This window comes from Narcine bancroftii, chromosome 3 (genome assembly GCF_036971445.1).
Source record: "Narcine bancroftii isolate sNarBan1 chromosome 3, sNarBan1.hap1, whole genome shotgun sequence".
Taxonomy (NCBI): domain Eukaryota; kingdom Metazoa; phylum Chordata; class Chondrichthyes; order Torpediniformes; family Narcinidae; genus Narcine; species Narcine bancroftii.
In genome coordinates, this window is record NC_091471.1 from 327,572,934 (window position 1) to 327,589,265 (window position 16,332).

At 38.9% G+C, this 16,332-nt stretch overlaps 1 protein-coding gene across 8 annotated transcripts in view; it reads left to right on the forward strand.

Moving 5' to 3' along the window:
- LOC138759144 (serine/threonine-protein kinase WNK3-like) overlaps positions 1-16,332 on the forward strand; it is a 134,455-nt gene that overhangs the window by 95,676 nt on the left and 22,447 nt on the right. For all 8 annotated transcript variants that reach the window (XM_069929131.1, XM_069929130.1, XM_069929137.1 and 5 more), the window contains 2 exons: positions 1,173-1,314; positions 2,704-2,820. In XM_069929131.1, the coding sequence (XP_069785232.1) occupies positions 1,173-1,314; positions 2,704-2,820 (259 nt within the window). The remainder of the gene's footprint in view (positions 1-1,172; positions 1,315-2,703; positions 2,821-16,332) is intronic.

Here is a 16,332-nt window from a genome sequence, read left to right on the forward strand (position 1 = left end):
CTTCCTCTCTTCTTACCGTTGATTTTAATTTTTTTTTTGTCGCCATCTTCTTTCCACCTTTATACTCACGTTTCTTTAACTTTTATTTCTGTGCCTTTGTGTTTTCCCTTGTTTTTCCCGACTTTTCTGGAGAGGGCTGGAGTTCACCGTCCGGCCACTACTCCATCACGTGACTCCTCCCCATCCCCCCCTGCTTTAGGCCCTTGCACTCCCTCTTTCCTCCCCCTTCTCTCCTGCTTTCCCTTCTTCATTCTTTTCTGCATCCCAACTGCCCAGGTGGTAAGGATGGCGGGCGGGGGGGGGGGGGGGGGGCCTCCATCTCCCACTCCTATCAAACATTAGAGCACGGAAACAGGCCCTTCCAGTCTGTGCTGAACTATTATCCTGCCCACTCCCATTGACCTGCACCCAGTCCATATCCCTCCCATCCATGAACCTGTCGAAATTTTTTCTAAATGTTAAAATTGAGCCCTCATTTACCACTTCAGCTCTTTCTACAACCCCACCACTCTGAAGAAGTTCCCCCTAAACCTCTCCCCTTTCACCCTTAACCTCAGTGGGAGGGATAAAAATCACCTTGAGTTTACCCTCATAATTTTGTACACCTCTATCAAATCTCCCCTCATTCTCTGATGCTGCAGGGAATAAAGTCCTAACCTATTTAACCTTTCCCTGTAACTCAGTTCCTCAAGTCCCCAGAGAGGAAGTGTGGCCATTTAAAAAAAAAGATTCGACATGTAGCATAGTAACAGGCCCTTCCTTCCAGGCTGCGAGCCTGTGCTGCCCAATTGACCTACAACCCCCGTTACATATTGAAGGGTTGTAGAAAACCCACACAGGCACAGGGAGAAGGTAACAAACTCCTTACAGACAGTGAGGGATTCAAACCCGGGTTGCTGGTGCTGTAACAGCATTGTGGTAACCGCGATGCTCATTGTGTGTTCTATGCTGCAGGAAATGAAGTCCTAACCTGTTTAACCTTGTCCTATGGCTTAGTTCCTGAAGGCCCGGGAACAGCCTAGTAAATCTCCACATTCCTTCAATCCTTCCTGTAGTTATGTGACCAAAGCTGCACACAGTATTCTCAAATTTGGCCTCACCAGTGTCTGAAACCTTAATATCCCCTTGGCTGTCTTGTGTTACGGATCAGCTCTTGTTTTCCCTTCCCCCAGCGCGACTGCCGACCCGGTGAAAGAAGTGTCCAATGGTGGCGACCCTGGCAATGGGAAGGCCCAGAAGCCCCCACTCAGAAGGCCTTCATGCGCACGGGAGAGGCCGGAGAAGGTGACGAAGTTCCAGCTGACCGTTCTTCAGGTAATCGGAGCTGGCCAGCTCACTGTGGTTTGTGGGGAGAAGAGTCCCAGAAGAGGAATGTTTGGCAGCTCTTGGCCTGTGCTCGTTAGAATTTAGGAGAATGATGGAGGGATCTCATTGAAACATTTTGATTGTTGAAAGGCGTGGACAGAGTAGATGTGGAAGGGTTGTTTTCCTTCAGTGGGAGAGTCTAGGACAAGGAAGGAGGAGGAAGTAGTGAGGAATGGAGGAGAGGAGAATAGAAGGGGCAGGAGAGGTGAGGGGTGGAGGGAGGAAAGGGCGACGAGGGGTGGAGGGAGGAAGGGGCAGCGAGGAGTGGAGGGAGGAAGGGGCGGTGAGGGTTAGAGGAGGGAGGAAGGGGCAGCGAGGGGTAGAGGAGGGAGGAAGGGGCGGTGAGGGGGGAAGGGGCGGTGAGGGGGGAAGGGGCGGTGAGGGGGGAAGGGGCAGTGAGGGGGGAAGGGGCAGTGAGGGGGGAAGGGGCAGTGAGGGGGGGAAGGGGCAGTGAGGGGGGAATGGGCAGTGAGGGGGGGAAGGGGCAGTGAGGGGGGAAGGGGCAGTGAGGGGGGAAGGGGCAGTGAGGGGGGAAGGGGCAGTGAGGGGGAAGGGACAGTGAGGGGGGAAGGGGCAGTGAGGAGGGAGGAAGGGGAAGCGAGGGGGAGAGGGGAGGAAGGGGCAGCGAGGAGGAGAGGAGGGAGGAAGGGGCAAGAGGTGGAGGTAAGAGGCAGGGAGGGAGGAAGGGGCAAGGGTGGAGGGAAGAAGAGGCATGGAGGAAGAGAGGTGGGAGGATGGGGAGAAGCGCAGGGAAGAAAGGGCATGGGGAGATAGGCCAATGTAAGAGGTAGATACAGATGGGAGGGCAAAAGATGGAAAAAAGCTGAGGTGATGGGAGAGGGGGTCATTCTCTGATGGAGAGGGGTGGCCTGCTGAAGGAAAGGAGACGTAGGGATTTGGGGAAAAAAAAGAGAGGAAAATAAACTGGAGGTTGATGTTAGTGCCGTCCAATTGGAGGGTGTCCAGATGGAATATTGGGTGATTTTCCTCCAATATGTGGGTGGCCTCAGTTTGACAATGCACAAGGTCACCAACAGTTGAGTGTGTGGGAATGGGGTGTGAAATTGAAATGGTCAGCCACTGGGAGGTCCCCACTGTCGCAGTGTCCTCCCCTGAACTCCCTGTGGCCTTGCCACATGCCCACCCCCCTCCCTCCGTGGCTGACCATGACGGTAATCATCCATATCCCTGTAAGGTGGCAGGCTCCTGGCCAGAGGCGCAAAGCTTTCTACTGTTCTGAACCAGGTTCCCTGTGGGCATGAGCGACAGGAGGGAGAGAGGCTCATGGGGAGCTTCTGGACCTTCAATCACTGCCCCAGTCCATTCCCTCCCTGGCAGGTGTCCAACCTGGGTGATAACATGGTGGAGTGCCAGCTGGAGACTCACAACAACAAGATGGTCACCTTCAAGTTTGACGTGGATGGGGACGACCCCGAGGACATTGCCATCTACATGGTAAGTCCGCTTAGTGCGCTGGCGCCTCCACCCATCTCTGCTGGGGAGGTGGACGGTGAGCTCTCTCACTGAACCGATCACCCACCTTAACCCTCACCTGGGCCTCTGCTGCAGCTTTCTGTCAGCCAGTGACCATGAGACATTGAGCAGAAGTTGGCCATTTAGTCCCACCGTTCAATCATGAGCTGATCCATTTTCCCACAACCCCACTGCCTGGCCTTCTCCCTGTAACCTTTGATGCCCTGGTTAATCAAGAACCTCTGCCTTAAATACACCCAATGACCCAGCCTCCACAACCACTCGTGACCACAAATTCCACAGATTTACCATCCTCTGGCTGAAGAAATTCCTCCATATCTCTGTTCTAAATGGACATCCTTCAATCCTGAAGATGTGCCCTCTTGTCCTAGACTCTCCTGTGGGAAACAACCTTTCTACATCTACTCTGACCACGTCTTACAACATTCAACATATTTCAATGAGATCTCCCTCATTCTCCTAAATTCCAATGAGTAAAGGCCAAGAGCCGTCTCACGTTCCTCATATAAGAACCCTTTAATTCCCGGAATCGTTCTTGTGTACCTCCTCCGAACCCTCTCCAATGTCAGCACACCCTTCTTCCCTTTTGCCTGTATTCCCTGCTAAATCCCTTCCCTTGTTCTCCATCCACTCAAGTTCCTTATCCACGGACTGTACATTAAAAGTAGACGTAGAGCATGGTAATGGGTCCTTTTAACCTACAAACCCCCATGTTTTTTTGGAGGAAACCGGGGCTCCCCCAGGGAAAATCCACACATGTCATGGAGGAGAACATACAAACTCATTCCAGACAGCGCGAAATTCTTACCTGGGTCGCTGGCGCTGAAACATGGTCACGCTAACCGTGCCAGCCAAAAAGTACAACCAGATGAAACACAGTTTCTCTGGACAATAGTGTGCACAGAATAATCACCAACGTACATCCAGATATGGAATAAATAGGTTCAAATTTCCTTTAATTGTCCCCTCATTGCCCCTTCCCCCTCACTGCCCCTTCCCCCTCACTGCCCCTTCCCCCTCACTGCCCCTTCCCCCTCACTGCCCCTTCCCCCTCACTGCCCCTTCCCCCTCACTGCCCCTTCCCCCTCACTGCCCCTTCCCCCTCACTGCCCCTTCCCCCTCACTGCCCCTTCCCCCTCACTGCCCCTTCCCCCTCACTGCCCCTTCCCCCTCACTGCCCCTTCCCCCTCACTGCCCCTTCCCCCTCACTGCCCCTTCCCCCTCACTGCCCCTTCCCCCTCACTGCCCCTTCCCCCTCACTTCAACATTTCCCAGCCATAAAGGCAAACAAAGAGTCGCCGTGAACATTGCCTGGTGCCCCTAACGATAGGAGAAAGAAAAGCAAAAGAGAGACACTCTTTTAAAGACACTGAGTGTCCATGGATTCTCCTCCAGCGCTCCCACAGCCACATGGAGTCCTGTTCGACTCGAGCTCCATATCTGAACCTCTGACACGATCAGGAAGCCTTTGGAACAGTTAGGGACCCAAAGTTACCATTCATCAATTAATTCTCTGGGAAGGAGTCACGTGATGGAGTAGTGGCCGGTCGGGGAACTCCAGCCCTCTCCGGAAAAGTTTTAAAAAAAAGAGAAAACACAAAGGCACAAACACGAAAATTAAAATAAAGTGAAAGTAAAGGTGGGAAGAAAATGGCAGCGAAGAAAGAAAAGTCGAAAGCAACGGGAAGAAGAGAAGAAGAAAAGACATCGGAAGAAGGTGAAGGCCTTACCTGTCCAAGGAGGCCCGCTGTGGAGAGAGAAGCCTCAGGTCAGTCGAAGTCCTGAGCTCAGGTCTACAAAAATGGCTCGCGGAGCCAAGCAAAAGTGCGCAACCGCGTATGCGCAAGGAGTCACATGACAAAAAAAACACTGACGGGAGGGGGGACCAGCTGAGGAGTCGATCTCCACAGCTGAAATTGACAGCCACAACACAGCAGCAAGAGGAGAACATAGAAAACAACGAGAACAAGAAAGAAGAGAGTAAAAAGAAATCAAAGAAACAACAGATGACCAACCCAGAGGAAGAAGAAAAGGAAGAACACAGAGAAATGGAAGAAGAAGTACATGGATATGTTTTTTTTTTAAAGAATATATGGAATCAATAAAAGAATGGCAATCACAAGAATTAAGTGAAATAAAAAGAATAAAAAGTACAGAAGAAAAAATGAATAGATTAGAGATGGTCATGTCAGATATAGAAAAAAGAGTGGACAAGGTGGAAGAACGAGAAACAGCCATAGAAATGGAAGTAGATGACTTAAAAAAGAAATTAGAAGAATCTAATAAAAAAGTTAGAGACACAAGAGCTGTTAGCTCAGAAGATAGATATAATGGAAAATTATAATAGAAGAAACAAGATAAAGATAGTGGGCCTTAAGGAAGATGAAGAAAGCAAGAATATGAGAGAATTTATAAAAGATTGGATCCCCAGGGTCCTAGGAAGACCAGAATTACAGGAAGAAATGGAAATAGAAAGGGCACATAGAACATTAGCCCCTAAACCACAACCACAACAAAAACCAAGATCCATTTTAGTAAAATTCCTAAGATATACAACAAGAGAAAATATATTGGAGAAAGCAATGAAGAAAATAAGAGAAGATAAAAAGCCACTGGAAAACAAAGGTCAAAAATTTTTTTTCTATCCAGATATAAGTTTTGAACTCCTGAAGAAGAGGAAGGAGTTTAATACAGCAAAAGCGATCCTATGGAAAAAAGGATATAAATTTATGCTAAAGTACCCAGCAGTACTTAAAATAGTTATTCCAGGGCAGCAAAACAGACAATTCTCAGATCTGGAGGAAGCACGAAAATTTGCAGAACAACTACAAAACAGACAGAGAGGTGAAGACATGTAACGAGAGCAAAAATGACCACAAACTATATGTGTGTGTGTGTGTGTGTGTATGTATATATGTGTGTACATGTGTGTATGTATGTTTAAAAGAAAATATATAGAGTATAGATAGAATTAATAGGGGAAAGTAAGGGAAGAGAGGAAGTAAAGAGGGAATTAAGAGAGTGACCTTTGTTATATATGAAGATTAAAATCTTTTCTGGGGGGGGCTGGGTGGGGAATAATTACGGTTACTGCGAAATCAGTTGACGTTTGCGAGTGATTTCGCAAATCCAAATGGAGAGGGGAGATGTGGTTGCCCGACAAGGGACAAAAGGCAACTCAGGAAGGGGAGGGGATAATGGGGTTAAAGTATTTTTAGATAGGAGAATAATGGAAATATTTTTTTTTAAATTTTTTATTTTTCACACCATAAACCACATTGACCATGATACATACATTTTCCTTTTCAAATATATACAGTGTCATTTTCTCATCCCCTCCCTCCTCTCATCCCACCCTCCCTACCTCCCCCTCCATCCATTTAAAATACAAAATCTAAGATACATTAAACCAGTCAAACAATGTTGTCATTCAATAAAAATAAACAAGAAATTCCACTGAGTCAGTTCTTTTCATTTCCTTCTCCTTTCGTTAAATTAGGTAGTGAATGTCCCCGGTAGGTTTTCTCTATTGTGTTTCATGTATGGCTCCCATATTTGTTCAAATATTGTAATGTTATTTCTTAAATTATAGGTTATTTTTTCTAATGGAATACATTTATTCATTTCTATATACCATTGTTGTATTCTCAAGTTATCTTCTAATTTCCAGGCTGACATAATACATTTTTTTTGCTACAGCTAGGGCTATCATAACAAATCTTTTTTGTGCACCATCCAAATCAATTCCAAATTCTTTGTTTTTTATGTTACTTGGGAGGAAGATCTCTGGATTTTTTGGTATATTGTTTTCTGTAATTTTATTTAATATTTGGTTGAGATCTTCCCAAAATTTTTCTACTTTCTCACATGTCCAGATTGCATGAATTGTTGTTCCCATTTCTTTTTTTACATCAAAAACATCTGTCAGATACTGTTGGGTCCCATTTATTTAACTTTTGAGGTGTAATGTATAGCCTGTGTATCCAGTTATATTGTATCATACGTAACCTCATATTTATTGTATTTCTCATCGTTCCAGAACATAACTTCTCCCATGTTTCCTTTTTTATCTTTATATTAAAATCTTGTTCCCATTTTTGTTTAGTTTTACCATTTGTTTCTTCATTCTCCTTTTCTTGCAGTTTAAAATACATATTTGTTATAAATCTTTTGATTATCATTGTATCTGTAATCACAGATTCAAAATTACTTCCCTCTGGTAACCACAGACTGCTTCCCAATTTGTCCTTCAAGTAGGATCTCAATTGGTAATATGCCAGCACTGTATCTTGAGTTATATTGTATTTATCTTTCATTTGTTCAAAGGATAATAATCTATTTCCTGAAAAACAATTTTCTATTCTTTTGATCCCTTTTTCCTCCCATTCTCTAAAGGAAAGGTTATCTATTGTAACAGGGAGTAACTGATTTTGCGTCAATATTAGTTTTGGTAATTGATAATTTATTTTATTCCTTTCTACATGAATCTTCTTCCATATATTGAGTAGATGATGTAATACTGGAGAACTCCTACGTTGTACCAATTTTTCATCCCATTTATATACTTTATGTTCAGGTTTCTTCTCCCCTATTTTATATAGTCCTAATCTGGTCCAATCTGGTTTTTCCCTTGTTTGATAAAAATCTGATAGGTATCTTAATTATGCGGCTCTATAATAATTTTTAAAGTTTGGCAGTTGTAAGCCTCCTTGTTCATACCATTCTGTTAATTTATCTAGTGCTATCCTTGGTTTCCCCCCTTTCCATAAAAATTTCCTTATTATTTTCTTTAACTCCTTGAAGAATTTCTCTGACAAGTGTATTGGCAATGCCTGAAATAGATATAATATCCTTGGGAAAATGTTCATTTTAATACAGTTTATCCTTCCTATTAGTGTTAATGATAAATCTTTCCAATGCTCTAAATCGTCCTGTAATTTTTTCATCAGTGGATAATAATTGAGTTTAAAAAGATGGCTGAGATTTTTATTTATTTGTATACCTAGGTTATTGCTTGCATTTGCCATCTGAATGGTGATTAGATTTTGAGAAATCCGCATTATTCATTGGCATTGCTTCACTTTTATTTACATTAATCTTGTAACCCGACACTTCTCCATATTAACATAACATAACATAACAATTACAGCACGGAAACAGGCCATTAGGCCCTTCTAGTCCGCACCGAACCAAACACCCCTTTCTAGTCCCACCTCCCTGCACAATGCCCATAACCCTCCATCTTCTTCTCATCCATATACCTGTCCAGAACATTCCACTGCCATCTCCATTACCTATTCTTTGTTTATATGCAAAGGTCTTACCTGACCCTAGATTACCTGAAAGAAGCTCGTCCTTATCTTCTCACCAAAACTCTCAAGCCAAAACCTCAAAATTCCAGTCCTATACTGCGCCACCCACACACTGGCCTCTCTGAAGCTCTGCCACAGTTTATTTTATTCAGATGCTCCACTCGAACACCTGGTCATGTGATTACAACTCCTCCAATCACCTGGTTGCTAGCTGCAATGACTTTTATATTCTCTCCTGAAGTCCCCTGATTTCATTCAATTTCTTATATAATTCTTTTATTGATAGTTCTGGTTCTGTTAAGTATACTATAACATCATCTGCAAATAAACTGATTTTATATTCCTTGTCTTTTATTTTTATCCCTTTTATATTATTTTCTGTTCTTATCAATTCTGCTAGTGGTTCTATAGCTAACGCGAACAATAAGGGTGATAGTGGGCATCCCTGCCGTGTTGACCTGCTTAAGTTAAATTGCTTTGATATATATCCATTTACTGTCACTTTCGCCAATGGCCCCTTATATAATGCTTTAATCCAATTAATATACTTCTCTGGTAAACTGAATTTTTGCAATACTTTGAATAAATAATTCCATTCTACTCTGTCAAAGGCCTTCTCTGCGTCTAAAGCAACTGCTACTGTTGGCGCTTTACTCCCTTCTACTTCATGAATTAAGTTAATAAATTTACAAATATTGTCTGTTGTGCGTCTTTTTTTAATAAATCCAGTTTGGTCTAGATTTACCATTTTAGGTACATACTCTGCTAATCTGTTTGCTAATAGTTTAGCTATTATCTTATAATCTGTGTTAAGTAATGATATTGGTCTATATGACGCTGGTGCGAGTGGATCTTTCCCTTGCTTTAGTATTACTGTAATTATTGCTGTTTTACATGAATCTGGTAAGCTTTGTGTTTTATCAATCTGGTTGATTACTTCCAGGAGGGGAAAAATTAATAAATCTTTAAATGTTTTATAGAATTCTATTGGGAATCCATCCTCTCCTGGTGTTTTATTATTTGGTAATTTTTTTTATTATCTCTTGTATTTCTACTATTTCAAATGGTTCTATAATTTATTTTGTTCCTCTATTTGTAATTTTGGTAGTTCAATTTTAGTTAAAAATTCATCTATTTTGTCTTCTTTCCCTTCGTTTTCAGTTTGGTATACTTGTTCATAGAATTCTCTAAAGTTTTCCTTGATCTCCGTTGGATTATATGTGATTTGTTTGTCTTTTTTCCTTGATGCCAATACCATTTTCTTAGCTTGTTCTGTCTTAAGCTGCCATGCTAGAATTTTGTACGTTTTTTCCCCTAGTTCATAATATTTCTGTTTTGTCTTCATTATGTTCTTCTCCACCTTATATGTTTGTAGTGTTTCATATTTTATTTTTTTATCTGCCAATTCTCTTCTTTTAGTTGTATCTTCCTTCATTGCTAATTCTTTTCCTATATTTGCTATTTCCCTTCCCAACTGCTCTGTTTCCTGATTATAGTCCTTCTTCACCTTGGTTACGTAACTTATTATTTGCCCTCTAATGAACGCTTTCATTGCATCCCATAGTATAAACTTATCTTTCACTGATTCCGTATTTATTTCAAAATACATTTTAATTTGTCTTTCAATTAATTCTCTAAAATCCTGCCTTTTAAGTAGCATGGAGTTTAATCTCCATCTATACATTCTTGGAGGTATGTCCTCTAACTCTATTGTCAATATCAAGGGTGAATGGTCCGATAATATTCTAGCTTTATATTTTGTTTTTCTTACTCTATCTTGCATACGAGCTGATAACAAAAATAGGTCTATTCTTGCGTATGTTTTATGTCTAGCCGAGTAATATGAATACTCCTTTTCTTTTGGGTGTTGTTTCCTCCATATATCCAAAAGTTGCATTTCTTCCATCGATTTAATTATAAATTTGGTTACTTTGTTCTTTCTGTTAATTTTTTTCCCAGTTTTGTCCATATTTGAATCCAAATTCAGGTTGAAATCCCCTCCAATTAATATGTTCCCTTGCCTATCTGCTATCTTCAAAAAAATATCTTGCATAAACTTTTGATCTTCTTCGTTAGGTGAATATACATTGAGTAGATTCCAAAACTCCGAATATATCTGGCATTTTATCATTACATATCTCCCTTCTGGATCTATTATTTCCTCTTCTATTTTAAATGGCACATTTTTACTAATTAATATAGCTACTCCTCTTGCTTTTGAATTATACGACACTGCTGTAACATGTCCTACCCAATCTCTCTTTAATTTCTTGTGCTCCAATTCAGTTAAATGTGTTTCTTGCACAAATGCTATATCAATTTTTTCAGTAAATTTAGCAGTTTCTTCCTTTTAATTTGGTTATGTATTCCGTTAATATTTAAAGTGATATAGTTCAGCGTAGCCATTTCATACTTTGTTTATCTTCCCTTTCTGTTTCTCCATCATCACCTTTCCTTCTTATCCATTTCTGCTTTCTTGTTTTGAACACTTCATAAGACAACATTTCTAAAACATAAAACATTTTCCTTATTCTCTTATTTAAAACTTATTTAACCCCATTCTCCCCTCCCCCTCCTGAGTTGCCCTTTATCCCTTGTCGGGCAACCACATCTCCCCTCTCCATTTGGATTTGCGAATTCACTCGCAAACGTCAACTGATTTTGTAGTGACCGTAACTCCTCCCCACCCAGCCCGCCCCAGAAAAGATTTCAATTTTCATATGTAACAAAGGTCACTCTTTTAATTCCCTCCTTATTCCCTCTATTCCCTTTCCCTCCCTTATTAATTCTTGTCTATACTCTATATATTTTCCTCTAAATATGTATACATTCATGTATACACACTATATATATATATATATATATATATACACACATATACCCCTTTACACACATACATATAGTTCGTGGTCATTTTTACTCTCTATACATGTCTTCATCTCTCTGCTTGTTTTGTAGTTGTTCTGCAAATTTTCTTGCTTCCTCTGGATCCGAGAATAGTCTGTTTTGTTGCCCTGGAATAACTATTTTAAGTACCGCTGGGTACTTTAACATAAGTTTATATCCTTTTTTCCATAAGATCATTTTTGCTGTATTGAACTCCTTCCTCTTCTTCAGGAGTTCAAAACTTATATCTGGATAGAAAAAAATTTTTTGACCTTTATATTCCAGTGGCTTTTTGTCTTCTCTTACTTTCTTCATTGCTTTCTCCAATATATTTTCTCTTGTCGTATATCTTAAGAATTTTACTAAAATGGATCTTGGTTTTTGCTGCGGTTGTGGTTTCGGGGCTAATGTTCTGTATGCCCTTTCTATTTCCATTTCTTCCTGTAATTCTGGTCTTCCTCGGACCCTGGGGATCCAATCTTTTATAAATTCTCTCATATTCTTGCCTTCTTCATCTTCTTTAAGGCCCACTATCTTTATATTATTTCTTCTATTATAGTTTTCTATTATATCTATCTTCTGAGCTAACAGCTCATGTCCTCTTTAACTTTTTTATTAGACTCTTCTAATTTCTCTTTTAAGTCCTCTACTTCCATTTCTACAATTATTTCTCATTCTTCCATATTTTTCACTCTTTTTCCTATCTCTGACATGACCATTTCTATTTTATTCATTTTTTCTTCTGCATTCTTAATTCTTCTTTTTATCTCATTAAATTCTTGTAATTGCCATTCTTTCACTGATTCCATATATTCTTTAAAAAAAGTAACATCCATTGTCTTGCCTTTCTCCTCTTCTTACATTTCTTTCTGTTCTTCTTCTTCCTCTGGATTGACCATCTGTTGTTTCCTTGTTTTCATTTTACCCTCTTCTTTCTTGTTGTCATTATTGTCTGTGTTCTGCACCTGCTGCTGTGCTGCAGGTGTCTCTCTCAGCTGTGGAAATCGACTCCGCAGCTGTTCCCCCCTCCCGTCAGTGTTGTTTTTTTCATGCACGGTTGTGCACTTTTACTCGGCTCTGTGAGCCATTTTTGTAGTCCCGAGCCCGGGACTTCCACTGACCTGAGGGACCGCGACGGGCCTTCTCGGACAGGTAAGGCCTTCACCTTCTTCTTCCGACATTCTTTCTTCCTCTTTTCTTCCCGTTGTTTTCGACTTTTCTCTCTTCGCTGCCATTTTCTTCTCACCTTTATTTTTACTTTATTATAAATTTTAATCTTGTACCTTTGTGCTTTGTGTGTTTTTTTAACTTTTCGGGAGAGGGCTGGAATTCCCTGACCGGCCACTACTCCATCATGTGACTCCCCTTAATGGAAATATTTTATGTTTTAGAAATGTTTTCTTATAATGTGCTTAAAAAAAAACAGAAATGGATAAGAAGGGAAGGTGATGATGAGCAAACAGAAAGGAAAGATAAATAATGTATAAGATGGCTATGTTGAATTGTATGACTTTAAATATTAATGGAATACATAACCAAATCAAAAGGAAGAAACTGTTAAATTTATTGAAAAAAGAAAAAAATTGATATAGCATTCATACAAGAGACACACTTAACCGAAGTGGAACACAAGAAATTAAAGAGAGATTGGATAGGACATGTAACAGCAGCATCATATAATTCAAAAGCTAGAGGAGTAGCTATATTAATCAGTAAAAATGTACCAATCAAAATAGAAGAGGAAATAATAGATCCAGCAGGGAGATATGTAATGATAAAATATCAGATATATTCAGAGTTTTGGAATTTACTCAATGTATATTCACCTAATGAAGAAGATCAAAAATTTATGCAAGATATCTTTTTGAAGATAGCAGATACGCAAGGGAACATACTAATAGGAGGGGACTTCAATCTTAATTTGGATTCAAACATGGATAAAACTGGGAAAAAAATTAATAGAAAGAAAAAGTAACCAAATTTATAATTAAATCGATGGAAGAAATACAACTTTTGGATATATGGAGGAAACAACACCCAAAGGAAAAGGAATATTCATATTATTCGGGCAGACATAAAACATGCTCAAGAATAGACCTATTCCTGTTATCAGCTCACATGCAAGAGAGAGTTAGGAAAACGGAATATAAAGCTAGACTATTATCAGACCACTCACCCCTGTTATTGACAAAGAATTAGAGGACATCCCACCAAGAATGTATAGATGGAGATTAAACTCCATGCTACTTAAAAGGCAGGATTTTAGAGAATTCATTGAACGACAAATTAAAATGTACTTTGAAATAAATACGGAATCAGTGAAAGATAAGTTTATACTATGGGATGCAATGAAAGCATTCATCAGAGGGCAAATAATAAGTTATGTAACCAAGATGAAGAAGGACTACAACCAGGAAACAGAACAGTTGGAAAGGGAAATAGCAAATATAGAAAAAAAATTAGCAATGAAGGATGACACAACTAAAAGAAGAGAATTGGCAGATAAAAAAAAATAAAATATGAATCATTACAAAACATATAAGGTGGAAAAGAACATAATGAAGACAAAACAGAAATATTATGAACTAGGAGAAAAAACACACAAAATTCTAGCATGGCAGCTTAAGACAGAACAAACTAAGAGGATGGTATTGGCATTAAGGAAAAAAGACAAGCAAATCACATATAATCCAATGGAGATTTTTGAAAACTTTAGAGAATTCTATGAACAACCATATCAAACTGAAAACGAAGGGAAAGAGGATAAAATAGATGAATTTTTAACTAAAATTGAACTACCGAAATTACAAACAGAGGAACAAAATAAATTAACAAAACCATTTGAAATAGAAGAAATACAGGAGATAATAAAAAAACTATGGAACAATAAAACACCAGGAGAGGATGGATTCCCAATAGAATTCTATAAAACATTTAAAGATTTATTAATTCTTCCCCTTCTGGAAGTAATCAACCAGACTGATAAAAACAAAGCTTACCAGAGTCATGTAAAACAGCAATAATTGCAGTAATACCAAAGACAGGGAAAGATCCACTTATACCAGCGTCATATAGACCAATATCTTTACTTAACACAGATTATAAGATAATAGCTAAACTATTAGCAAACAGATTAGCCGACTATGTACCAAAAATAGTAAATGTAGACTACACTGGATTTATTAAAAAAAGACAAACAACAGACAATATCTGTAAATTTATTAACTTAATTCATGCAGTAGAAGGAAATAAAACTCCAACAGTAGCGGTTGCTTTAGACGCAGAGAAGGCCTTTGACAGAGTAGAATGGAATTATTTATTCAAAGTACTACAAAAATTCAGCTTACCAGAGAAATATATTAATTGGATTAAAGCATTATATAAGGGGCCATTGGCAAAAGTGACAGTAAACGGATATATATCAAAACAATTTAACTTAAGCAGATCAACAAGGCAGGGATGCCCACTATCTCCTTTATTGTTCGCTTTAGCCATAGAACCACTGGCAGAACTGATAAGAACAGAAAATAAAATAAAAGGGATAAAAATAAAAGACAAGGAATATAAAATCAGTCTATTTGCAGATGACGTTATAATATACTTAGTAGAACCAGAAATATCAATAAAAGAATTACATAGGAAATTGAAGGAATATGGAGAAGTGTCGGGGTACCAGATTAACGCAAATAAAAGCGAAGCAATGCCAATGAATGATGCGGATTTCTCAAAATTTGAGAAAGAATCACCATTCAGATGGCAAACGCAAGCAATGCGATATCTTGATATACAAATAAATAAAAACCTCAGCCATCTATATAAACTCAATTATTATCCACTAATGAAAAAATTACAAGACGACTTAGAGCATTGGAAAGATTTACCACTAAAACTGATAGGAAGGATAAACTGTATTAAAATGAACATTTTCCCAAGGATACAATTTTTATTTCAGACATTACCAATACGATTAACAGAGAAATTTTTTAAGGATTTAAAGAAAATAATAAGGAAATTTTTATGGAAAGAGGGGAAACCGAGGATAGCACTAGATAAATTAACAGAATGGTATAAACAAGGAGGCTTACAACTGCCAAACTTTTAAAATTATTATAGAGCTGCACAATTAAGATACCTATCAGTTTTTTATCAAACAAGGGAAAAGCCAGATTGGACTTGATTAGAACTAGATAAAATAGGGGAGAAGATACATGAACATATTAGATAAAAGGGATGAAAAATTGGTTCTACGTAGAAATTCTCCGGTATGGCATCATCTGCTCAACATTTGGAAGAAGATTCATGTAGAAAGGAATAAAACAAATTACCAACTACCAAAACTAATACTGACACAAAATCACCTAATCCCTTTTACAATAGATGACCTTTCCTTTAGAGAATGGGAGAAAAAAGGGATCAAAAGAATAGAGAATTGTTTTTCGGGAAATAAACTATTATCCTTTGAACAATTGAAGGATAAATATAATATAACTGACGATACAAGGTTGGCATACTACCAACTGAAATCCTACTTGAAGGACAAATTGGGAAACAGTCTGAGGTTACCAGAAGGAAGTAATTTTGAATATGTGATTACAGATACAATGATAATCAAAATATTTATAACAAACGTATATTAAACTACAAGAAAAGGAGAATGAGGAAACAAATGGTAAAACCAAACAAAAATGGGAACAAGATCTAAGCATAAAGATAAAGAATGAAACATGGGAGAAACTATGCACCGGAACCATGAGAAATACAATAAACACAATGTTACGTATGATACAATATAACTGGATACACAGGTTATACATTACACCTCAAAAGCTAAATAAATGGGACCCAACAGTATGAGACAGATGTTTTCGCTGTAAAAAGGAAATGGGAACAGCAATTCATGCAATCTGGACATGTGAGAAAGTGAAAAAATTTTGGGAAGATCTAAACCAGATACTAAATAAAATCACAAAAAGCAATATACCAAAAAACCCAGAGATCTTCCTCCTAAGTAATATAAAAAGCAAAGAATTTGGACTTGATTTGGATGGAGCACAAAAAAGATTTGTTATGATAGCCCTAGCTGTAGCAAAAAAATGTATTTTGTCAACCTGGAAATTAGAAGATAATTTGAGAATACAGCAATGGTATATAGAAATGAATAAATGTATTCCATTAGAAAAAAATAACATTCAATTTAAGAAATAACATTACAATATTTGAACAAATATGGGAGCCATACATGAAACACAATAGAGAAAACCTACTGTGGACATCT